The sequence below is a fragment of the Harmonia axyridis genome, chromosome 7, assembly GCF_914767665.1.
Source record: "Harmonia axyridis chromosome 7, icHarAxyr1.1, whole genome shotgun sequence".
NCBI lineage: Eukaryota > Metazoa > Arthropoda > Insecta > Coleoptera > Coccinellidae > Harmonia > Harmonia axyridis.
The window spans coordinates 31,605,188-31,632,037 of NC_059507.1; the positions used below are offsets into that span (position 1 = coordinate 31,605,188).

General features: G+C 32.9%; 2 protein-coding genes across 2 annotated transcripts; one reads left to right on the top strand and one right to left on the bottom strand.

Moving 5' to 3' along the window:
- Positions 1–9,388: 9,388 nt before the first annotated feature.
- LOC123685375 (60S ribosomal protein L24-like) lies at positions 9,389–10,086 on the bottom strand (the record flags this gene model as incomplete). Its single annotated transcript, XM_045625029.1, has 1 exon — positions 9,389–10,086. A coding segment is annotated over one exon (489 nt), but the record flags the coding sequence as incomplete, so codon positions are not given.
- A 2,105-nt stretch (positions 10,087–12,191) lies between these two features.
- Positions 12,192–26,392, top strand: LOC123685376. Its single transcript, XM_045625030.1, has 10 exons — positions 12,192–12,222; positions 15,720–15,863; positions 16,831–17,445; positions 17,852–17,917; positions 18,551–18,637; positions 20,692–20,748; positions 21,642–21,704; positions 23,856–23,942; positions 26,130–26,290; positions 26,366–26,392. Exons 1-10 carry the CDS (start codon positions 12,192–12,194, stop codon positions 26,390–26,392), a joined length of 1,338 nt encoding a protein of 445 aa, XP_045480986.1.
- Positions 26,393–26,850: the final 458 nt, after the last annotated feature.

Below are 26,850 nucleotides of genomic sequence, written 5' to 3' on the forward strand. Positions count from 1 at the left end.
GGCAGCCCCAATATTAAAAGTCCAGAGGATTTAGGTCTTCATGTACCCATCCTTGGAACAGGAAGACTCGTCGCTCCAAATGATCTTACTAAAAAAATCTGGATCTGCATGATGTTTTCGCGAAATTTGCCGGCAAAGTTGAATTTCGTTTAGGTGAATAATTATGCGAGTAATATTTTCGCACGTAAACAATTGCCATTGTTCACTAAGTAATGCAACGTCGAAGATTTCTTAACAGAATTGACAAACTTGATTTTGTCAGAAACGTACCCATTCGGATAAAAACAGTAATATCTTTTTTCTTTGAATACCAAATGACTTGTGTGATACCTTTTTGAAATCACTATAAAATAGACAATTTATTGGTGTAATGTACAGCAGTTGCTCGGTACATTTTGGTTCCACTACGATGGGCTAAACTTCATGAACAAAATAATCCACTACCTACATTTCCAATAAAAATATTTCTCATAGCCCTCCTTTAAAATGTTCGCAGGAAGTTTTTAATGTAAACGTTGTATTCATTCTTCAGCAATATTTTACTGAAAAAATTAACCAAAAAGGTGTAAAATTGTACCAACCGTAAGGAACTATTGAAAGGGGAAAAATTCATTATTTTTCAAAAAAAAAAATATCCCGAAAACGGTAATACTTTTATAATGGGAATTTTGTCATAGCAGGTGGTTTATTCTCTGATCTACATTCTCCCTCGGTTTGACGTGGTCTTTACGGGATACCCTGTATAATAACTTCAAAACTAATAGAACCAGTAATGAGAAGTTATGAGAACTTTTTATTTCAAGCCATTTTCTAATTTTGACTTGAAAGGTTGCGGTTTTCACCAAACTAATTCTGTCAAAAACCGAGCCCGTAAATGTGCCATTCATTTTCTTGTAGCTCAAAGGGATTCTGATATACCCCCACTAGATAACGAATTTGAGACACCGCATACATTCTTGGTTAAAATTTGTTTAATTATGTTTTACAGGTCTCAGGAGATCACAAAGAATCCGTACTGCTCCGGATCGCTGGGGATATCCAGAAAACTACATAAAGCGGCAGAACAAGAAAAGTAAGAAAAATCTTTATACTTATTAGTAAACACCTAGGGCGTAGATCCTTTTTTTGGGGCTGGGGGTAATAAAAAAAAATTATTGACTACAACGTTCACCCATATCTGTAATGTAAGTTTGAACCAAAAAGTATTCGAAATAGTAGCATTTTTTTGATTACCGATTCGATTGTTCTTGCCTTATACAGGGTGTTCCTAAATTGAAGGTACGAAGAAAAATGGGAGATTCCATGAATATACTTTTTTTTTATATACTATTATTTTCTTAATTGAATAAATTATGATATAATTTCAAGAATAAAATGTCTATACGCTTTGCCTTCGATATACAAGGTGTTTCTAGGAGTCCTATACTTTTTTTTTGTGATTCCTATAACAGTTTATCGAATCTTTGTTAATCTTCTTCTCAAGATTTAGTAAATAAGTACCAAAACTTATAATGGACTAGTTTAGTGATGTTGATAATACTATATTTGACACGATAGAATTAAAATATAGAGCAAAACTGATAAATCAGTGAAAACATTTTGAAAATCCATCAATAAATAGATTATTTGAATTTACGTATTTTAGCGCGGAACGTCTTTGGTCTCCGACTCGTCTGTGACGTCACGCCACTTGCCTGTGATCGCTACACCATAAATTACGTTTAAATACTTAGCCGCGCCAAGGCTCTCGCGCCGTTTGTAGTTTTAACTCGAGTTTTGTTTTAATGTCACCATAATGGAAGAAGGCTTCGTGAAAGGACTAAGTGACAATTCGCCTAAAATAGATATATTCGCAGTGATGAAGTTTTTTTCTTCAAATCCATCTTATGTCAGTGCTGAAATAAAAGGAGTTAAACTTTTCCAATAAGTATCTACTCTTGAGTTTGCTTCATCATGGCTCAACTCATAACGATGATTTATTTAAAAAACGTTTCATCAACAGTTTGTAGTTGAGTACTGGTTGTTGAAGTCTATCCATTAATTATCAATGGCAAAACATATTTATGTGAGGAGTAAAAAGTAGAAAGAGAAAAAAGTAATGTTTACTGCCCGTATAAAATCCGGTATGTGTAGGTGTAACGAACAAAACACGACACGAACGGCACAAGTGATTGTATACCAATGAATTCGTAAGCACTCTTCCAAGCGCAACTTCAAAGTCCCATAACTTTTTCATTTCTAGAGGTATTTCAATGATTCTTCCACATTTTTGTTTCATTTTACTTAAATTTTTAGAATTAATCCTTAACGAAAAAATGAAAACAAGTCCATTAATTTTATTCATCAAAGTTTACTGGATCTTATGATAATTTGAATTTTCCTGAGGATTACTGAATAATTGTTTGACAAGTACCCACAATTTTCACATATGATGAAAACTTTGAATTTGAATATCTATATCAAATTTAAATTGAATTTTTTGTGAAGGAAAGGTGCTATCTGTATCTCGAAAACAAATCGTTTACGAACCCCTGTTGTAGTACTCACTTAATTTCTTAAAATGATCCGAGGAATCTGTCATTTTCGTTGGTACCTCCAATTTAGGATCACCCTTTATAGTCAATTCAAAACTGATGTCATCACAAATAAATTGCAATTCGAATGAAACACATCAAATTGTGAAACAGCACAGAAAATTTTTCGATGCCAATAACTCGGTTCAGTTCCTTCTTTGATAACTGCAGTATTAAAATTTTGTATTTACCGATGACGAGTGCTAAAATCACAGACGGCAAAACAAGGGGGACGTCGACAAAGTGGGTAGAAATAATAAACCTCGTACATGGACGTACTCGTAGTCCAATAAAAGCGAGAATAAACTTTTAAACCGTAAAAGGGTCCGATTTTTTGCTGCCGTGTCGATTTTAAAGGAAAGAAAAAAGATTTTGGTTCTTCGTCTTTGAGAGGATTCTGAAATTTTATATTTTGGAAATCTTGGGGGGTATTTACCCCCGGTATCCCCCATTTCTACGCCCTTGGTAATAACATAATTTTTCATCTTTTTACACCTACTTCTAAGTAGAGGTACAAGATATTCCATTGTTCGTTGAGAAAAGTATTGTCATTCCCATAAATCAATCCCAGATTAAAATTTAATTAATTGAAATTTGATATCAATTTTTTTTTCCAGGCGGCAGGCGACCAGTAGGTAAGTTCCTGAATTTTGCTCCAGAGTCCAATTTGTGTGATAGATAGGAAGTCGAGGGAGGCAGTTGCAGATTCATCTGAATTTCTGAATTGATTTTTTTTTCAAATTTCAATTCGGATGAAAACACTTGAGAATTTTTTTTGTTCCACAACAGTTTGAATGATATATTGAAAACAATTTTGTCTATTCCAGATCGCCCAGTAAGAGGTCCCCCCAAACAAAAAAGTAAGTTATAGTTTTCAAATTATTTTCAATCCCGGCAATTCGTCAATGAAATAAAAATATATCCCTTTTTGGTCCTTCAAAGAAAGTGCATTCCGAAATAATATATTATTCCACTGATTATTTCACTCATCAAAATGTTATTGATACATTTTTTTCTGCAATTAACTCTAACTTTTTCAATTTGTATTGACTCTTTGGAATGAAATTAGAGATTCACGGCTTGGCTTGATTTTCAAGCTACTTGGCTTGAGCTTGACTTGATTTCAAGTAAATCTCAAGTCAAGTCAAGTATTTAATAAACATATGAAGCTACTTGATTTTTAGCAGTTTCGTTGTGTAATGTCACATCAATAAGAAAATGTTGAAATGAGAAGGAACCTCACAAAAAAACACTTTTATTCATTGAACTTCTTGTATAAAAGAACAATAAAATGGAAAATAATAAAGAAATAAAGTTTCCTAAAATTGAGAAACCTCCAGGCTTTGTTTGATTTCATAATTTTCCATCCAGGATCTGAGAAACATGAGGCACTTTATAGATTTGTCGCCTAACCTATTGCGGGCTTTTGTAACTGTAAGAGAAGCTCTGGAAAATTGTCTTTCAACAGGAAAATTATCGTTCAGAAGATGCTGGCGTTCATATAAAATCCTTGGCCATTTTGGCCAAGTTTGGAAAGATATTTCTGAAACTTCCAAAATCTACCAATAGATTTCGTAGAAATGTGAGAAAATTACTAATAAAGTGCGCACGAGATTGCAGAAATATTTGCCGTGCGACGCGTGCATATCAAGCTCAAGTAATATCAAGTAGCTTGATATCAAGTCAAGCAATAAATATCTAAAATCAAGTCAAGGTAAGATCAAGTATGTAATTTTTCACGAGCTTGATTTTCAAGTCAAGTAGTTGGTTAAAATATCAAGCTAGATACTTGGCCTGATGAATCCCTAAATGAAAAATAGTTTAGGTTATCAATATATCCAGTTGTTAGAATCTCTCGTCCATAATTATTACAAATAATAAATATCCATTTCATTCCAAAGGTCTTCGGAACTTTTCGAAAAATAATTAGCAATCCTTCTGAAATTTCCCGAGTTTGAAATTCTCATTCTTATTCCATCGAACCTCTTCGAATGGAACTATAGATTCATGAAATCACTCGATCATAATTATAAAAAAGTAAAAATCATCCCATTCCTGTGAGAGACTGTCGAGGGAAAAGGTACTCTTGAAATTTCCACAGTAAAGTTTGTGAATACCTTTAATCGTTTTTGTAAATATTCGTTTTGATCCTTCAATACACATTTCGATTAGCTTTGTCAAAAATTCATCCCTAAAACGTGAAATAATTATTATTTACTCAACCTTGGATAAAAATCAGTGAAAATTTCAAAAGCTCTCATTTAGGAATTGCCGAGGATTCAACACTCTTTATGAGGTACAAATTGTATTGATAAGCTAAATTCTAAAAAAAAAAAAATTACAGCGCCCTACGAAAGACCCCAACACGTACCGAAGCCCCCAAGAGCAAGGGCTCCTCCTCATTGGAGGTATAATTTGAGGTGTAGGTCGCCCGAAACACGTAAGTTTTCGTTTTAGTTCTGTTTCTTCTTATCCCTATCCTTTTATTACTAGGCTCAGTTTACTTATTTTTAGCTCAATTTTCAAATTTTTTTCAGTAAACTGTAGATGAAATTATTGATTTCAACTTGCGAATTCAAACTTTTATTAAATGATGGCAAGAAGCGCGTGTATGAACGAGAGATCGAAATGAAAGCAAAGACGGTGCTATTCTTCTTTTTTAAAATATCTAGGATATACAGAGTGATTCACCGGGATCGCCTTTTAGACGTTTATTGAAAACTGATCATAATTTTGAGCTGAAAATTTGCATTTAGGGGTTTGAGATAATGATCTTTCTTCCTAAATATAAGATACCTTTTTTGTCGACAATTTCGGCAATGTGCCATGCCTTGGGTAAAAACCCAACGGTTTATGAGTTAATGTGATTCTTATGAAAAAAATGGTGGCAATGAGAACTCACATTTTTTTGAATATTTCGGCAGAAAAAGCTTTTTTCCAAACCATTTTTTTCGTTTTCGATTCTGCAAATACGTAGCATTATAATACTTTTTGTGGTTTGGACCCAAAAATGTACAGGGTGTTTATAAGAAGAGCATGAACTTGAACAACTCATATTCATCAAAACTCAAGATTGTCAAATTACGTTTTTGGTCCAAAATAAAAACAGTGTTGCAGAATCGAAAAATTTGAAAAATGGGAGTCCTCATCAATGCCACCATTTTTTTTCATAAGAAATTTTTTTTCATAAGAATCGCATCAACTCATGAACCGTTGTGTTTTCACCCAAGGTATGGCATTTTGCCGAAATTGTCGTCAAAAAAGCTATCTAATGATGCAATAATAAACTGGGTGTGCCATTTGAAATGAGTAAGTTGTACTCTGTTTCCGGTATAACCAGAAGTTGTAGAGCTCTGAAAATATTTCAGGGAAAAAGATCATTGTCTCAACCCCAATATGCAAATTTTCAGCTTAAAATTATCATTTATTTTCCATAAACGTCCAATAGGCCATCCTGGTGAATCGCCCTGTAGAATTCTCATTGAAGCGTCAAGTTTAAATAAATAAATACAGTTTATTCTGTTGATCAACATACAGTTCTTCTCACAGAAATATTAACAAAATATAAATGAATGTGCGATATAAATTTCTTATTACAAATTTGAATTTGTTAGTATTCAGATTTCAAAATAAAATTACACCACTAAATTTTTTCGCACATTAGCTCGAAATGTTCTCAGTGATATGGATAATCTGATGGTACGGGGTAATTTGTTATAAAGTTCTACAGCGCCATAGTTAGGTCTTTTTCTACCATAATTTGTTTTTGTGTTTATATCCAACCTGAATCTCTATTTCTTGTATTATATTGACGGATGATGTTGTTTTCCATTGTTAGGCCGTTCTTCATGAGATTATTGGTGATTTTTCAGACAAACATGTAGACTTCCTTATCTTCATTAATTACGAGTTTGTTGCAACACAACCATTTATAGAAAGTAAGCAGAGCACTATTCGCAACTCTTTCAAGTTCCTTCAGATCATTGTGATAAAACAATAAAACTGTGTCGCCTGCAAACATATAGCATTTTCCTGGTAGATTCACCTTTGATAAACACTCAACATTCAGCAGGTACCTTGGGGTATAACGGTTTTGACTTTTCTTTTTCCAGTTTATTTTACATTTATTGTATCATATTGAGATCTGTCTAATAGAAATGATCTTATAAGTTTCAAGGCTGGTCTTGATATTCCAAGTAGCTCCAGTTTTCCGATAAGCTTGAGATGATCTATTGTATCGAATACTTTCTTAAGATCTATGAATATTGTAGCAACATAATAACCATCGTCTGTTTTTTTTATTATATTTTCTACCAGGTCAGCCACTGGTCCCAGCGTTGAATTATTTCACTCGAAAACCATACTGTTTTTGAGACAATCTGAAAAATCCAACCAATCTTGTTTTTATTATTTCCTCAATAATCTTTGTAATTGTAGAATTATTTTCAGCTATGCCTGAAGGTAATGGTGAAGTGCCGGAAGAGCCACTGGAATCAGACGAAAATGTTACAACAGGTAAGGATGACAGTATGAAACTCAGTTTGCATTTTTAATTATCGTTCGAGGTTTCCATTCGGGTTCGCCCATATATCTTTAGTTAATTTTATTCCAAAGAGTTCTTCTGGGAATGTTGTACACTTCGGCAGCTGTCTGTATTGAAATGTTTTCATTTCGAACTGCATTGATTGCTCCGATTAGTGTTTTTTTCTGTATAATTACTATATTTCCTTGCATACATCTTCTTTTTGTATAGACGACCCATAATTGTGCCTGAAAATAACGCAGGTGAAACAAATTTGGTAAGTGGCAAAGTCTCCCGTCAAAGTGCCACAATAGAAAAATTTCTCAAAATATCGAAACCCTCTCAACCAAATGTTTTCAGTTTTTTTTAACTACATTCTAAATGAATGTAGAGTAAGCTGCTAAAAATATTTTGATAGACCGTTCGCCATATTTTCTGCACAACTCCTAGTATTTCGCATATATACCCACGTTAAAAAATTACCAGCTCACATAACGTACCTTAGCACACCATTCAAAGTACCTCCGTTGACAAAGTCACACCGCTCTACCGTACTGAGAGAGTTCACAACATTTTCAATTCTTCTTTAGTATACAGGGTGTCCCAAAAAGACCACGTCAAACGAATCAGTTTCCGTGAATATTTTTGAATGATTGCTTCAATTTATTAACTGAAGATTAGCACAAAATATTATACTGGGACCCCGAAAAAAAAATTTTTAACTCTCGTTTTGGAGAAAGTGTTTTTTTGTACCGAATTCGATCTGAAATGGTGTACAAAAAAGCACTGGACATTTACTGCATATTAAGTTGAAAAGTTGCCTATTCTATGAGGATTTCGAAAAGGAAGAATACAGGTGATAACCTAATTCAGAAAAAACGATATTCAAATGTTTATTGAAAATGGAACATCTCCGTGAAAATCTAATTTTGTCACCTTTTCCACAAATTCAAGCTAAATGAACGAAAAATATAATCAATAATACAATGTTTCTACCAATAATGAGAATTCCTCTTCATTGAATGATATTGATATAGAAAAATTACTCATAAAATATCTTCACTGCTAGAAAAATTATATACTCATATATTTTTATTTCAGTACCAACTCCTTCAGTCCCCGAGGTCGTCCCCGAGGTCGTCCCCGAGGTCGTCCCCGAGGTCGTCCCCGAGGCCACCACTGCAAGAAGTAAGTTTTATGTTTGAATGTTAAATGTAAATGATACAATGCTTCTATCAATAATGAGAATTCCTCTTTAATGAATGATATTGATATAGAAAAATTACTCAGAAAATATAATCACTACTGGAAAAATTATATACTGTAACCACTATGCCAAACAAAGCAGCGGCAATAGATCGAAGAAACACAAAATACATTTTTTCTGAAATTTTTCAAGAATTCCTCTACTTTCACAGGGCAAATTCTGGTCTGATCCGTCACATTCCCGAACTGTTTTCGGTCCGAAATATTTATTTTTCCGTTTTAGGCTGTTTTAATTCATTTCTTTTCGTTTTTTATAAAGGTTCACTTAGGATAATATGTCAATTCACGCTTAAAACCAACTTACCATGCCACTACGATTAACGAATCGATTGTCAAGGAAATGATTTTAAAGGCAATAAGTGCAGCTACAGAGTGAAAGCTGGTATACCTTTTACCGGCGACCGGCACCGAAAGGTTCTGTTTTCTCGCTACTATGGAGGAAAGAGTAATTGCTGGCTGAAACTGGTAGTTCTGTTCGAAACATTGAGCGTGAAAGATGTCATCGTCATCATCTGAAGATATGATTGCCCTAGATTCAGTAGTTTTTAAATTGGCAAAAACAAAAGTCGAAATTCATCCAATAAATCGTTTGAGATTTAGATATAGTGAATATCATCACATTTTTTGAAATTGAAAAATGAATGAGCCGGGAAACATTCAAAATTTTTGAATAAGATTGAACTACAAATTGGTGTTATTTACATAAACAGCCTATATATCCTGAAAAAAGATTTGTGTTTACTTTAAGGTAAGTTATATCACAAATTATCACAAAATCTATCGTGGGATGATAGGTAAGATTAAGGAAAGGTGATTTATATGGGTTAATGAATAACCAATAAACTTTCAGAGGTTGTAGGTTCTGATTTAAAATATTTTATTAATGAATCATCACATAATTTATAAATCTATATAATCTGTTATTGATAAATTTAATACCGAAGAATTGTTTTCTGGAAGAATATCAATTCTGTTCGGCCGGCCGATGATTTTCCACAAGCTTCTTAAAGATCCGGATTTTATGTTATCGCTTTTCTTTTGTGTGTAACATAATCGATTCATAAAGAAGACAAACAATAACAATTTTTCACATTCAAATTAATTTTTAATTCTGAAATATATTTCTTTATTCTTCAGGTTTGAGAAGGTCTACTCGGGCCAGTAGGTCACCAGTCCGATTCCAACGTGAGCAGCTGGAAATGAGTACAAGTAAGTTGAATTATTGAGGATCTTAAATTAACGTTTGCCTCCTACACGTGGTGCAGCCTTTTCTACATTTTTGGCTGCTTTCTGTTTAGGTGCAGCTTTGGGTTTAGGTGGAGCGGCAGCCCTCTTGGTAGCCTTTTGGCTCTTCTTCTGCTCTTTGACAGCCCCGATGGCTTGTTCTCCCTGAGCTTTCCTCACTTCAGGCCCTTGATTTCTCTTAGCCATAATGCCATTTAGAGGAGCTCCTACAATAGCCCTTTGGAATTTATGAGTCCTTCTGGTACGTTTTTTGGTAGTTTCCTCCTCTTGACTCTTCTTATGTTTCCTTCTGTAGAGGATGGCCCATGTTACTTTCCTTGGATTCCTCAATAAATGGTTCTGTTTTCTCGCTACTATGGAGGAAAGAGTAATTGCTGGCTGAAACTGGTAGTTCTGTTCGAAACATTGAGCGTGAAAGATGTCATCGTCATCATCTGATGATATGATTGCCCTAGATTCAGTAGTTTTTAAATTGGCAAAAACAAAAGTCGAAATTCATCCAATAAATCGTTTGAGATTTAGATATAGTGAATATCATCACATGTTTTGAAATTGAAAAATGATAACGATATGTTTTTTCAATACACCCGAATGAGCCCGGAAACATTCAAATATTTTTGAATAAGATTGAACTAAAAATTGGTGTAATTTTCATAAACAGTCTGTATATCCTGAAAAAAGATTTGTGATTACTTTAAGCTAAGTTATATTACAAATTATAACAAAATTTATCGTAGGATGATAGGTAAGATTAAGGAAAGGTAATTATATGGGTTAATGAATAACCAATAAACTATGAAAAGGTCTTCACCAAGGGCTCCCTTTTCGGATGGATCATGTAACTGGCCCTAAAATTTCAACATGCCTGAGTGAAACTGAAGAAATAAAGTATTTTAAATATGACGGTTAGGTTATTATTATTATTAGGATTGGGGGAAAGGTGCCCAAGATGATCCCCCTAAGCAAGAATTGACATAATTCCTTAGTTTCCTCGAATAAGATTTAATTGAGGAGGTTTCATTTCACTGCGACTTAATGGTTTATTGTGCCCCCCATCACACTGAGAGAAATCCATATTTTTTTATTGATAAAACACTTAATATTGAATGTTATTAAATACCTTGTAAACAAATATTTTATTCTCTATTGATAAACTTTTTTAAATGCATAATTTAACTACTAAAGAAAATATCAAATATAAATCTGCTGTGAGGGTTGTGAATAAATAACCTTCAAATAAGTGCTTTATCAATAAAAATATATGGATTTCTCTCAGTGTACGTAAAGCCCGCCACTCACGAAGCGTTTTTTCGAGACTTTGAACGTCAGGCGTCCAAGAGATTCCAGTCGGGCGGTCAAGTTCTTTCTCTGATTTACAGTCGTGCGGTCGTGTCCTGAGCTGCCCGACTGTAAAATTATCCGAAAACTCGAACATTGGTGCCTCGTGAGTGGCCGCCTTAACGGCATAGAATTCAACTGGGTAGCTCCGCTCAAGAGCTCGTAAATGAAAGGGATCATCTTACCTGAAGGCTTCAACTCGTACACCTTGTCCCTATATTATTATAAGGTTATTATTCTCCTTTGACATTTCAATATCTCTGTTAATACTCTATTTCTGATCCCAGGAAAGAGAAGGCGGTCTGAGCCTGCAGATAGTTCAACAGCGACACCACCCGCCAAAGGTATATTCCTACTGTTTTTTGATATCTTCGAAGTCCGTAAAATCAACAATTATTATCATTAGCGTTTTTTTCTGTATGGAAGCTAATTCTTGATGATTTTATGGGCTACGTAGTAATGTGCGCGCTTGTTCAAAGTAGATATCGGGATATCATTTTGGCTGAATGTTTGATGTTATTCACGTAGAAATTTTCAGCAGCGAGTCTCAAACGAATGATTGTAGTCAATCATACAGAGGTCGAACGGAAGGAGTCAGAGAGTTTGGAGATTTGAAATTATGAGGGTAGTTTCAGGGTCTGAACACTCGGAACATCTCGGTTTACCCCCATTAAGTTTTGTTTGCTCAATATTTGAGAACAAACTCCTCAGAATCTATTTACCAAATTTCACTGGAATTTTGTAAGTGGTTGATTTTGGGTAGAAACTACATTGCCCTTTTTATTTAGGGTGCCGTTGATATGAGAACAAAAACATTTAAACTTCAATATATTATCCACATCTATATTATTTATAATCAATAATTCATTAAATGAATGAAAAATATGATTTGAGATGTTTTATTTTTCACATAAAAACACCGCTCCATATGAAAAAAGGGATGAAAATTTTTTCGCTATATCAAATTTGAAGTTAATTGAGAAATTCAACTAAGTTTTCTGTTATGTTTGTTGAATTATAAACTTGAAGGCACATATGCTTATTTTGAAAACTAGGATAAACTTGGAGCCAATATTTATATTTTATTTTACCTGAAATTATAGATGGTATCCATAATATTGGGGAATTTAATTAATGCGAAATTTCGCTAAAAAATGGTTTGAAAACTTATTTGAACAAGCACGCACAAGCCGCCGACTGGACTCATTTCATTAGAGCATTATCATTTTTATTTTCCAGTTCGCAGAATGGGACCAGTCTCGTCACCAATACCAAAGAGTAAGTATCAGTACTACCCATGTCGAATTATTTTTTCAAGAATTGGTCGATAAAAAAATTGAATTTACTCCAATTTCAAAACAATGAACTTACGCGAATATTCAAATCATCTAATTTTTTTTCCTACGCTCATTTCGTCACAATGTCCTGATGGTTTTTTAATATTTTGGGTCCCTAAAGTATATGAATAATACCATATTATATCTTATTATCCCTTTATTGCAAAGAATCTGCTTGTCGGCATTTTGCGGATTCCATTAGTCACTGATGCGTTGAAATTTTCACTCACAAAGGTAGATCAGTAGGTTGAGTATTTTCTGTTGATTAATTTGAGTTGGATGACGCGAAATTTTTCTATTTCACTGAGAGAAGTGTTTATTTGATATTATCGAAAATGCATTATAGTTAATAAATCATTTATTGGATATATGGAAAAACAAATATTAGTTTCATGGAAATAAATAATTTATTTGAAGTCCCACCAATAATCATCATTTATTATTACATTTCATTTATTTACGCAGAAACTTAAAAAAATAATGCTGAAGAAATATCCATTTGAAGGAAAGAAATATCGTTGAGGTTAATATATCATTGAGTAATAATTAATAAACCTTATTTTTATGTATCCATGTTGAATAAAAAAAAATATTTCAATTCAGTAATGGTTAACGTATTCCTTAGATAATTATTTTGGTTATTTCTATTAACAGAATGTTAGGATCTGAGAAGAACCGTTTGTCAAATTAGGTAATTTTTTAGAGGTCATATTGAGGGTATTCGGGTTTGAACCCTAGTCATCTGTCCCCTCTAACCACTGTTCTTCCAACATCACTAATAACTAAGCACCTACAAACGAACCTAACCCAAAATTCAGTACAGACGTGTTAGCGGCGTTCAATAAGTCCATAGTAACACAGATTTTATGTTTAAAAAGGAAATTCAAATCAAAGGAAAAGTTCAAGGACAGATCCTTCAAGGAGATGCGCTTCTCTTTTTTGAGGGATGTGTCCTTAAACTTTTCCACAGATTGGATCGCTAGAATTATGTTAGTTTGTTAATTATTGATGAATCCTATATTCTGAGTGAATAAATTATTGAATTCTTGAGTTTATAAATAGCAAATGTTCGTTAACTAAGTTCATATGAATTATTTATAACCAAAAATTATTAAATATTATCAAATACCTTGTAAATAAATATTTTATTCTCTATTAATAAATTTTTTTGAATGCATAATTCAACTATTAATGAATATATTAAATATAAATCTGCTGTAATAGTTGTGAATAAATAACCTCCAAATAAGTGCTTTATTAATGAAAAAATATGGATTTCTCTCAGTGTTTATTCTTTATCATGTTCCGTGTATAACTTTTAATGTGAGTTGCATGATCTCGAAACTAATCAAATTTATGAGTTAGCTATGTTTTGGAAAACTTCTTTAGAAGAAGGAAAATTGTTGCAGGCGAATCTATAAAAATTTCTTACTTTTGAATAAAACAGTTTACAATTCGACATGGGAAAATCAAAATCAAGAAGTGTCTGAGAAATCAAAGGACATTGGAAACGAACGACCAATATTTTTTTTTGAATATTCTTTCTTTAAAGTGCTCAGGTCTTGAATGCCACTGTTGAATTCGTAAATGTGAAAAATCCGACTAGGGGTTCCGTAAAAGTTTGGTGTATTTTTTTCGTTAATTTTTAAATGAAGATTAATGAAATTTCTTTGCATTACAAAATATAAAACAAGTCCTCTGTTGAATCTTTTCAAATACAATCGTCAAAATGGAGCAATGCAATTCGCGTGATTTTATTGAACAGTTGTTCTCATTTAGCGAAATGAAGAATTTCGATTCCTTTGAGTGTTTATGGAATGACCTATTCTTGGTAATGTGCTAATGTAAATCAAATATTCATTTCAGAATGTTTCCTTAATACGCTATTTATTCTTTTTTATAGAAAAGGATGAGAAAGCGATTGACTTTTCTCGATGGAAGCTATTATGGAAGTCGAGGTTATCCGACCTCTCCACAATAGCCGAAGTTGGTTAGTAACATAAACTGGTAAAATAACTCTAAGCCACATTTTAAATCACTAATGTGATAATATGATTCAGCAACTATCATCTGCACTGAGAGAAATCCATATATTTTTATTAATAAAGCACTTATTTGGAGGTTATTTATTCCATTTGATATATTAATCAATAGTTGAATTAAGTATTCAAAGGAGTTTATTGATAGAGAACAAAATATTTGTTCACAAGGTATTTGATAATATTTAATATATTTCGGTGATAAATAATTTATATGAACTTACGTTATCTCCACAAATAACATAAATTCAGTGTCAACAAATTTTCAACTGGTAGTTAATGAACATTTTCTATTTATAATAATAATAATATTAATGGTTTATTCATGAAAATACATTCAATAAACTCTATACTACTGTAGAGTTTTATAAAAATATAAACTGTGCACAGTAATGAATAAACTCTTGCAAGAATTCAATAATTTATTCACTCAGAATATAGGATTTATTAATAATTAACAAACTAACATAATTCTAGCGATCCAATCTGTGGAAAAGTTTAAGGACACATCCCTCAAAGAGAAGCGCATCTCTTCGAAGGATCTGTTCTTGAACTTTTCCTTTGATTTCAATTTCCTTTTTAAACATAAAATCTGTGTTTCTATGGGCTTATTGAACGCCGCTTAGCACATCTGTACTGAATTTTGGGTTTACATCGTTTGTACCTGCTTAGTTATTAGTGTTGTTGGCAGAAGAGTGGTTAGACTGGTTAGAGTGAATAGATGCAATCAAGATGACTAGGGTTCAAACCCGAAAACCCTCAATATGAACTCTAAAAATTACCTAGTTTTTCAATCGAATAAGCAGCTTTATTGAATAAAAGTATTCGTAAATGAATATAGTGTGATCTTTAATGATTATTATTGGTGAAAATTTAAATAAATTCTTTATTTCCATTAAATAAATATTAATTTATCCATATGACCAATTAATGATTAATTGTTCATTATGCATTTTCGAGAATATCAAATAAATACTTCTCTCAGTGTTGGGCGGCAATTTGGTTAGCGAAAGTTCTGATTGAGAGGCACCCATTCAAAATATTTCACCAGTATATAAGATGAACGAGATAAAAATTATATACCTATTTGTTTTCGTAAACACTGCGCACCTGACAGACGTCTGTTCTTTATCATAGAGGACCTTTGAATTAACTCATGCAAAATTCGAGTGGATATTCAAAAAAATATATGAATAATGTGAATTACAAACCACATTTTTTCTGGCTAGATATGTATTTCCCAGATGGCGATCTATTCAGTATGGTTTGCCCCCACCTTAAGTATAATCGTTTCTGCCTATATTCATCGCTGTTCTTGAATATCCTCTTATAAATATTCTTTATGATGGTTACAAATTTAATTGATGGTCCAGATTTTGAACAATTTTTTTTTTTCTAGATCCAGAGACAAGTCAATGTAAACCAGTCGTGCTCAATTGTGGTGTGCACATATTGGCCGATGTAATAATACATAGGCCAATGGACTGGGCCGGCTTGGACGAAGTGGCCAATTTGTCGATACCTAGACCAACTCCCACAAAAGGTAAGTTAGGTACTAACGTTTAGGTATCTACTATGTCTAGTTGTGACATTTGTAATTTAGTGCCTGAAGCAAAGAATTTTTGGGCGTCCTTGGTTAAAAAGCATCAATAGCAACATGATTTTCCAGTTGTTGGAGTATCATATGGTAGATTGTATATAGCCTTCAAAGCTCGATTTTGCAATATTTGTACCCTCTGTAAATTGCTGACTGATTTATTTGACCACACACCAATCAAGTATGCCAGCACAGAATGAATATTCGAGTAATATAAAGTCTTTTTTGCTTGCTTACTAAGATAGGGACTAACTGCTCTCATTGTTCCAATAAGAGGTGTAAGTTTACGTGACAAATATTCTATATGTTCGGTCCATTCCAGTTTTGTGTCAATATTCAATCCGAGGTGGGTGTGCAAATTTTTTTGATTGATTTTGATTCCATTTATTTTGATATTCAGCGGCTTTGAGGGTTAATTTTTCTGTTTGAAAAGGAGAACAACCGTTTTTTCCACATTCAAGATAAGTCTGTTTTCAGTTAGCCATTTCTGAAACTTTCTAAGGTCAATTTCAACTCTCTGCTGAAAAGTGTCTAAATCCCTACCCTCGTAGAGCAACGCTGTTTCGTCAGAAAACATATAGTACAGAGATACAACAATGGACCAATCACTGATCCCTGCGGTACTCCCTTCAATACCCTTTCCTCTGAGCTTCTTGTCGTTTCTATTAATGTGTGAATCTGAATGTGATGATCTATTGTATCGAATACTTTCTTAAGATCTATGAATATTGTAGCAACATAATAACCATCGTCTGTTTTTTTTTATTATATTTTCTACCAGGTCAGCCACTGGTCCCAGCGTTGAATTATTTCACTCGAAAACCATACTGTTCTTGAGACAATCTGAAAAATCCAATCAATCTTTTTTTTATTATTTTCTCAATAATCTTTGTAATTGTAGAATTATTTTCAGTTATGGCTGAAGGTAATGGTGAAGTGCCGGAAGAGCCAATGATAATCGAATCAGACGAAAAGACCGAAGATTACCAGAAACTAATTGACTATGGTCTTGATGAAAAAGTGGCGGCTAAGCTTGATGAGATTTACAAAACTGGAAAATTAGCTCATGTCGATCTCGAGGAGAGAGCCCTCGATTATATGAAAAAGATTCCAGTTGATGGAGCTCTCAATTGTCTTGGTCAATTTTTGGAATTCAACCTGGAACATGTCTCGAACAAGTTGCCTTATTTGTGGGGAGTCATGAAAATGTACATACTGGAAAATCGAGCTGGTTCAAAACAAGGTCTTGCTGCCCCAAAGACCGAAGATTACCAGAAACTAATTGACTATGGTCTTGATGAAAAAGTGGCGGCTAAGCTTGATGAGATTTACAAAACTGGAAAATTAGCTCATGTCGATCTCGAGGAAAGAGCCCTCGATTATATGAAAAAGATTCCAGTTGATGGAGCTCTCAATTGTCTTGGTCAATTTTTGGAATTCAACCTGGAACATGTCTCGAACAAGTTGCCTTATTTGTGGGGAGTCATGAAAATGTACATACTGGAAAATCGAGCTGGTTCAAAACAAGGTAATGCTGTCATTGCTGTCTAAGTGTCTAAATCCCTACCCTCGTAGAGCAACGCTGTTTCGTCAGCAAACATATAGTACAGAGATACAACAATGGACCAATCACTGATCCCTGCGGTACTCCCTTCAATACCCTTTCCTCTGAGCTTCTTGTCGTTTCTATTACTGTGTGAATCTGAATGTGATGATCTATTGTATCGAATACTTTCTTAAGATCTGTGAATATTGTAGCAACATAATAACCATCGTCTGTTTTTTATTATATTTTCTACCAGGTCAGCCACTGGTCCCAGCGTTGAATTATTTCACTCGAAAACCATACTGTTCTTGAGACAATCTGAAAAATCCAATCAATCTTTTTTTTATTATTTTCTCAATAATCTTTGTAATTGTAGAATTATTTTCAGCTATGCCTGAAGGTAATGGTGAAGTGCCGGAAGAGCCACTGGAATCAGACGAAAATGTTACAACAGGTAAGGATGACAGTATGAAACTCAGTTTGCATTTTTAATTATCGTTCGAGGTTTCCATTCGGGTTCACCCATATATCTTTTGTTAATTTTATTCCAAAGAGTTCTTCTGGGAATGTTGTACACTTCGGAAGCTGTCTGTATTGAAATGTTTTCATTTCGAACTGCATTGATTGCTCCGATTAGTGTTTTTTTCTGTATAATTACTATATTTCCTTGCATACATCTTCTTTTTGTATAGATATGAAATTTTTTAACTCTCGTTTTGGAGAAAGTGTTTTTTTGTAACGAATTCGATCTGAGGTGGTGTACAAAAAAGCACTGGACATTTACTGCATATTAAGTTGAAAAGATGCCTATTCTATGAGGATCTCGAAAAGGTTGAATACAGGTGATAACCTAATTCAGAAAAAACGATATTCAAATGTTTATTGAAAATGGAACATCTCCGTGAAAATTTAATTTTGTCACTTTTCCCACAAATTCAAGCAAAATGAACGAAAAATATAATCAATAATACAATGTTTCTACCAATAATGAGAATTCCTCTTCATTGAATGATATTGATATAGAAAAATTACTCATAAAATATCTTCACTGCTAGAAAAATTATATACTCATATATTTTTATTTCAGTACCAACTCCTTCAGTCCCCGAGGTCGTCCCCGAGGTCGTCCCCGAGGTCGTCCCCGAGGTCGTCCCCGAGGCCACCACTGCAAGAAGTAAGTTTTATGTTTGAATGTTAAATGTAAATGATACAATGCTTCTATCAATAATGAGAATTCCTCTTTAATGAATGATATTGATATAGAAAAATTACTCAGAAAATATAATCACTACTGGAAAAATTATATACTGTAACCACTATGCCAAACAAAGCAGCGGCAATAGATCGAAGAAACACAAAATACATTTTTTCTGAAATTTTTCAAGAATTCCTCTACTTTCACAGGGCAAATTCTGGTCTGATCCGTCACATTCCCGAACTGTTTTCGGTCCGAAATATTTATTTTTCCGTTTTAGGCTGTTTTAATTCATTTCTTTTCGTTTTTTATAAAGGTTCACTTAGGATAATATGTCAATTCACGCTTAAAACCAACTTACCATGCCACTACGATTAACGAATCGATTGTCAAGGAAATGATTTTAAAGGCAATAAGTGCAGCTACAGAGTGAAAGCTGGTATACCTTTTACCGGCGACCGGCACCGAAAGGTTCTGTTTTCTCGCTACTATGGAGGAAAGAGTAATTGCTGGCTGAAACTGGTAGTTCTGTTCGAAACATTGAGCGTGAAAGATGTCATCGTCATCATCTGATGATATGATTGCCCTAGATTCAGTAGTTTTTAAACTGGCAAAAACAAAAGTCGAAATTCATCCAATAAATCGTTTGAGATTTAGATATAGTGAATATCATCACATGTTTTGAAATTGAAAAATGATGACGATAGGTTTTTTCAATACACTAAGCTAAGTTATATTACAAATTATCACAAAATTTATCGTAGGATGATAGGTAAGATTAAGGAAAGGTAATTATATGGGTTAATGAATAACCAATAAACTTTCAGAGGTTGTAGGTTCTGATTTAAAATATTTTATTAATGAATCATCACATAGCTTATAAATCTATATAATCTGTTATTGATAAATTTAATACCGAAGAATTGATTTCTGGAAGAGTATTCTGGCCCGGAGAATTTGAACACAACACAGTCGGCGCTGGTCAATCGGCTTGAAAGAACTGAATTGCAATACCGACAAGTCAGCCGGTGCGGATTGTCAGCGCAGACAAGTTTCAACCGGCTTGCACTGTGTTATCGATAATTCATTATTATATAGAATAATTTATAAAGCTTGCTAGCGTCGGTCAGTACCGGCTTCCACTGTGTTTGTACCCTAAGATTGTAATCGAAAATCGTTATTCATAAAAAAAATTTCAAATTTCTGAAGATGTTGATCGCTATTTCCGAAAAAATATACCTCGTACTAAAAGTAAATTGCCGAACTCAGGGCCAGTTTCATAAACGAAAGTAAAGTCTCGTCTTCCGTGAAAAATCTTCTTTATGCAAAACATAACCTCATTCTGTTGTGTCATTTCCATCACACTTTTTTCTCTACCACTTAATCTTATTTCATTAAAATTATCATATTTGAAATTGAGGACCTTTATTTATTTTCGCTTTATACACAAAATCTAAATTCAATTTCAATTTAAATTTAACAAAATTTCAATTTCTCTGAAATATTACCGAATGCAGGCAATTAATGACTAGTTCTCAGAGTAGCCAACCCCAAGAAATTTAACATTCACGAATAAACGAAAGCTTTCTCGAAAGAACGGTTGTAATTTATTCATGAAACAGTAGCCACTTTCAAGCTCCATTTGAAGGCGACTTTCTTATGAAAGGGCACCAAGGGCAGCCTTTTCGGATGGATTATGTAACTGGCTCTAAAATTTCAACATGCCTGAGTGAAACTGAAGAAATAAAGTATTTTAAATATGACGGTTAGGTTATTATTATTATTAGGATTGGGGGTAAGGTGCCCAAGATGATCCCCCTTCAAATAAGTGCTTTATCAATAAAAAAATATGGATTTCTCTCAGTGTACGTAACGACATAGAATTCAACTAGATAGCTCCGCTCAAGAGCTCGTAAATGAAAGGAATCATCTTACCTGAAGGCATCAACTCGTACACCTTGCCCCTATATTATTATAAGGTTATTTTTTTCCTTTGAAATTTCTCTCTGTTAATACTCTATTTCTGATCCCAGGAAAGAGAAGGCGGTCTGAGCCTGCAGATAGTTCAACAGCGACACCACCCGCCAAAGGTATATTCCTACTGTTTTTTGATATCTTCGAAGTCCGTAAAATCAACAATTATTATCATTAGCGTTTTTTTCTGTGTGGAAGCTAATTCTTGATGATTTTATGGGCTACGTAGTAATGTGCGCGCTTGTTCAAAGTAGATATCGGGATATCATTTTGGCTGAATGTTTGATGTTATTCACGTAGAAATTTTCAGCAGCGAGTCTCAAACGAATGATTGTATAGGCAATCATAAAGAGGTCGAACGGAAGGAGTCAGAGAGTTTGGAGACTTGAAATTATGAGGGTAGTTTCAGGGTCTGAACACTCGGAACATCTCGGTTTACCCCCATTAAGTTTTGTTTGCTCAGTATTTGAGAACAAACTCCTCAGAATCTATTTACCAAATTTCACTGGAATTTTTTAAGTGGTTGATTTTGGGTAGAAACTACATTGCCCTTTTTATTTAGGGTGCCGTTGATATGAGAACAAAAACATTTAAACTTCAATATATTATCCACATCTATATTATAATCAATAATTCATTAAATAAATGAAAAATATGATTTGAGATGTTTTATTTTTCACATAAAAACACCGCTCCATATGAAAAAAGGGATGAAAAATTTTTTGCTATATCAAATTTAAAGTTAATTGAGAATATCAACTAAGTTTTCTGTTATGTTTGTTGAATTATAAACTTGAAGGCACATATACTTATTTTGAAAACTAGGATAAAATCGGAGCAAATATTTATATTTTACTTTACCTAAAATTATAGATGGTATCCACAATTTTAGGGAATTTAATTAATGCGATATTTCGCTAAAAAATGGTTTGAAAACTTATTTGAACAAGCACGCACAAGCCGCCGACTGGACTCATTTCATTAGAGCATTATCATTTTTATTTTCCAGTTCGGAGAACACGATCTATGGGACCGCCAGTCCTTTACAATATGGAGTCACCAATAACAAAGAGTAAGTATCAGTACTACCCATGTCGAATTATTTTTTCAAGAATTGGTCGATAAAAAAATTGAATTTACTCCAATTTCAAAACAATGAACTTACGCGAATATTCAAATCATCATATTTTTTTTCCTACGCTCAGTTCGTCACAATGTCCTGATGGTTCTCTAAAATTTTGGGTCCCTAAAGTATACAAATAATACCATATTATATCTTATTATCCCTTTATTGCAAAGAATCTGCTTGTCGGCATTTTGCGGATTCCATTAGTCACTGCGTTAAAATTTTCACTCACAAAGGTAGGTCAGTAGGTTGAGTATTTTCTGTGGATTAATTTGAGTTGGATGACGTGAAATTTTTCTATTACACTGAGAGAAGTGTTTATTTGATATAATCGAAAATGCATTATAGTTAATAAATCATGTATTGGATATATGGACAAACAAATATTAGTTTCATGGAAATAAATAATTCATTTGAAGTCCTACCAATAATCATCATTTATTATTACATTTCATTTATTCACGCATAACTGATAAAAATAATGCTGAAGAAATATCCATTTGAAGGAAATAAATATCGTTGAGGTTAATATATCATTCAGTAATAATTAATAAACCTTATTTTATGTTATATGTATCCATGCATGTTGAATAAAAAAAAATATTTCAATTCAGTAATGGTTAACGTATTCCTTAGATAATTATTTTGGTTATTTCTATTAACAGAATGTTAGGGTCTGAGAAGAACCGTTTTTCAAATTAGGTAATTTTTAGAGGTCATATTGAGGGTATCCGGGTTTGAACCCTAGTCATCTGTCCCCTCTAACCACTGTTCTTCCAATTTATTTAAATTTTCACCAATAATAATCATTAAAGATCACACTATATTCATTTACGAATACTTTTATTCAATAAAGCTGCTTATTCGATTGAAAAACTAGGTAATTTTTAGAGGTCATATTGAGGGTATCCGGGTTTGAACCCTAGTCATCTTGGTCGCATCTGTTCCCTCTAACCACTGTTCTTCCAACATCACTAATAACTAAGCACGTACAAACGAACCTAACCCAAAATTCAGTACAGATGAAGTTAAGCGGCGTTCAATAAGTCCATAGTAACACAGATTTTATGTTTAAAAAGGAAATTCAAATCAAAGGAAAAGTTCAAGGACAGATCCTTCAAGGAGATGCGCTTCTCTTTGAGGGATGTGTCCTTAAACTTTTCCACAGATTGGATCGCTAGAATTTTGTTAGTTTGTTAATTATCAATGAATCCTATATTCTGAGTGAATAAATTATTGAATTCCTGAGTTTATAGAAAGCAAATGTTCGTTAACTAAGTTCATATAAATTATTTATAACCAAAAATTATTAAATATTATCAAATACCTTGAAAATAAATATTTTATTTTCTATTAATGAACTTTTTTGAATGCATAATTCAACTATTAATAAATATATTAAATATAAATCTCCTGTAATAGTTGTGAATAAATAACCTCCAAATAAGTGCTTTATTAATGAAAAAATATGGATTTCTCTCAGTGTTTATTCTTTATCATGTTCCATGTATAACTTTCAGTGTGAGTAGCATGATCTCGAAACTAATCAAATTTATGAGTTAGCTATGTTTTGGAAAACTTCTTTAGAAGAAGGAAAATTGTTGCAGGCGAATCTATACAAATTTCTTACTTTTGAATAAAACAGTTTACAATTCGACATGGGAAAATCAAAATCAAGAATTGCTGAGAAATCAAAGGACATTGGAAACGAATGACCAATATTTTTTTTGAATATTCTTTTTTTAAAGTGCTCAGGTTTTGAATGCCACTGTTGAATTCGTTAATATGAAAAATCCAACAAGGGGTTCCGTAAAGGTTTGGTGTATTTTTTCGTTAATTTTTAAATGAAGATTAATGAAATTTCTTTGCATTACAAAATATAGAACAAGTTCTCTGTTGAATCTTTTCAAATACAATCGTCAAAATGGAGCAATGCAACTTCGCGTGATTTTATTGAACAGTTGTTCTCATTTAGCGAAATGAAGAATTTCGATTCCTTTGAGTGTTTATGGAATGACCTATTCTTGGTAATGTGCTAATGTAAATGAATTATTCATTTCAGAATGTTTCCTTAATACGCTATTTTTTTTTTTATAGAAAAGGACGAGAAGGCGATTGACTTGTCTCGATGGAAGCTATTGTGGAAGTCGAGGGTGCCCGACCTCTCCACAATAGCCGAAGTTGGTAAGTAACATAAACATTTTAAAGCACTAATGTGATAATATGATTCAGCAACTACCATCTGCACTGAGAGAAATCCATATATTTTTATTAATAAAGAACTTATTTGGAGATTATTTATTCACAAATATTACAGCAGATTTATATTTGATATATTCATCAATAGTTAAATTAAGCATTCAAAAAATTTTATTAATAGAGAATAAAATATTTGTTTACAAGGTATTTGATAATATTTAATATATTTCGTTGATAAATAATTCATATGAACTTACGTTATCTCCACAAATAACATAAATTCAGTATCAACAAATTTTCAACTGGTAGTTAATGAACATTTGTTATTTATGAATGAACTCTTACAAGAATTCAATATTTTATTCACTCAGAATATAGGACTTATGAATAATTAACAAACTAACAAAATTCTAGCGATCCAATCTGTGGAAAAGTTTAAGGACGCATCCCTCAAAGAGAAACGCATCTCCTTGAAGGATCTGTCCTTGAACTTTTCCTCTGATTTGAATTTCCTTTTTGAACATAAAATCTGTGTTACTATGGGCTTATCGAACGCCGCTTAGCACATCTGTACTGAATTTTGGGTTTAGATCGTTTGTACCTGATTAGTTATGAGTGTTGTTGGCAGAAGAGTGGTTAGAGTGAATAGATGCAATCAAGATGACTACGGTTCAAACCCGGATACCCTCAATATGAACTCTAAAATATTAGCTAGTTTTTCAATCAAATAAATATATATGCAGCATTATTGAATAAAAGTATTCGTAAATGAATATAGTGTGATCTTTAATGATGATTATTGGTGAAAATTTAAATAAATTCTTTATTGCCATTAAATAAATATCAATTTATCCATATGACCACTAAATGATTGATTGTTTATTATACATTCTCGATAATATCAAATAAATACTTCTCTCAGTGTTGGGCGGCAGTTTGGTTAGCGAAAGCTCTGATTGAGAGGCACCTAACCATTCAAAATATTTCACCAGTATATAAGATGAACAAGATAAAAATTATATACCTATTTGTTTTCGTAAACACCTGACAGACGTCTGTTCTTTATCATAGAGGACTTCGAACGTCTTTTGAATTAACTCATGCAAAATTCAAGTGGATATTCAAAAAATTATATGAATAACGTGAGTTACAAACCACATTTTTTTTGGCTAGATATGTATTCCCCAGATGGAGATCTATTCAGTATGGTTTTGCCCCCACCCTAAGTAATAGTAATAGTAATAATAGTAATAATGTTTATTTCATGATTAGTCTACATTCAAAACAAAATACAGTCATTTTACAATGTAAGAAAATATTGAAAGAAAAAAAAGAAAATCGTGACATGAAACAAACAGAAATCAAATTTTCTCGAAGGTGAGCTCCCGGAGGATTAAACCTTGTGTGAGAACTAAAAAAAAAAAAAAAGTACAAGTTTGAAAGTCTTGACGTAATTTCCACGAATTCTCAACAGACGGCAGATTAAAGGTGCAACACGAGTAGACTGACAACTCCAGGACTATAATCAGGAGTATAATCGTTTCTGCGTATATTTATCGCTGTTCTTGAATATCCTCTTATAATAATAATAAAGTTTATTTCATAAATAAACACTTTATATACACTATATATAGTATATATTATATATAGTATATAGCTCCTAAGTTGTTCAACTTGCTTCCTGGAGAATATAAATCTTCCGTACGCCACCCTAATTTCAAGAGAAAAGTGAGGAAATGGCTTCAATGTTCAGACACAAATATTATCTACGACTTGATAAACAACAAATAACTTGTACTCAAAAATTAGAAGAGATATATTGATGATAGGATATTGTGATTCTGTTATGAGTCTGAATTTTTTAAAATTGTTTTTCGTTCTTTTTTTATTGTTATTTTTGATCAGCATTGTTGTGACCTCGTTGATATGTAGAAGTGAAAGAACATCACTTACAAGTAGCAACGCTACTTCTGTGATTGTGTGATGTTTATTTTCATAGTATGTAGATTTTGGGAATTGATGTCATTTTGAGAAATTTTGTTTTTTTTTCTGAGAATAAACTATATTATTATATATTATATTATTATTATTATTATTATTATTAAAATATTCTTTATGATGGTTACAAATTTAATTGATGGTCCAGATTTTAAACAAATTTTTTTTTTCTAGATCCTGAGACAAGTCAAAATTTACCCAATACTATCATTCTCGAGTGCGGAGTTACCAAAATGGCTGATGTGATGATACATCGGCCAATGGAGGCGCCCGGCTTTAAAAAAAAGTTGATGTATCGATACCTAGACCAACGCAATCGCCCACTGCCACAGAAGGTAAGTTAGGTACTTACGTTTACTATGTCTAGTGGTGACATTTGTAATTTAGCGCCTGAAGCTAAGAATTTTTAGGCGTCCTTGGTTAAAAACCATCAATAGCAACATGAATTTCCTCATAACCACCCCCACCCTTCTTAAAAAAAAACAGTACCTGCTTCCGATGACGAAGCTTGCAATCGTGCGTAAAAAAGTAAAATTCTAGTGAATGGAGAGGATTGAAATACTCTAATATATGTATAATATTATATCAAGTGTTTCCAAGGTTCTTGAATACAATTAAACAGCAAAACAGAACAGATACATATACATATGTCAAAAATATCAAACTACACATAGTATATCGTAGACATAAAAAATTCAACTTCTTTCTATATTATGTGTCTAAAAGATATTAATAAAACAGCTGATCACCTATCACATCACAAGATACCTACAAACAGCGGTTGGACATGCAAAGTTTCAGTATTGCTTCGAGAACTGATAAGGATTACAAACATGTGTTCCGCTCAAAATATTTGGCATTCAATATGCGCCCGGGCGCATATTGTGAGCCTATG

Coding starts and splice junctions, on each gene's coding strand:
- LOC123685376 (XM_045625030.1), top strand. CDS start 12,192: ATGGGACCAGTCTCGTCACCAATACCAAAGA. Junction 15,864..16,830: donor TAGACCAACTCCCACAAAAG/GTAAGTTAGGTA, acceptor AATTATTTTCAG/TTATGGCTGAAGGTAATGGT. Junction 21,705..23,855: donor GGAGTCACCAATAACAAAGA/GTAAGTATCAGT, acceptor TTTTTTTTATAG/AAAAGGACGAGAAGGCGATT.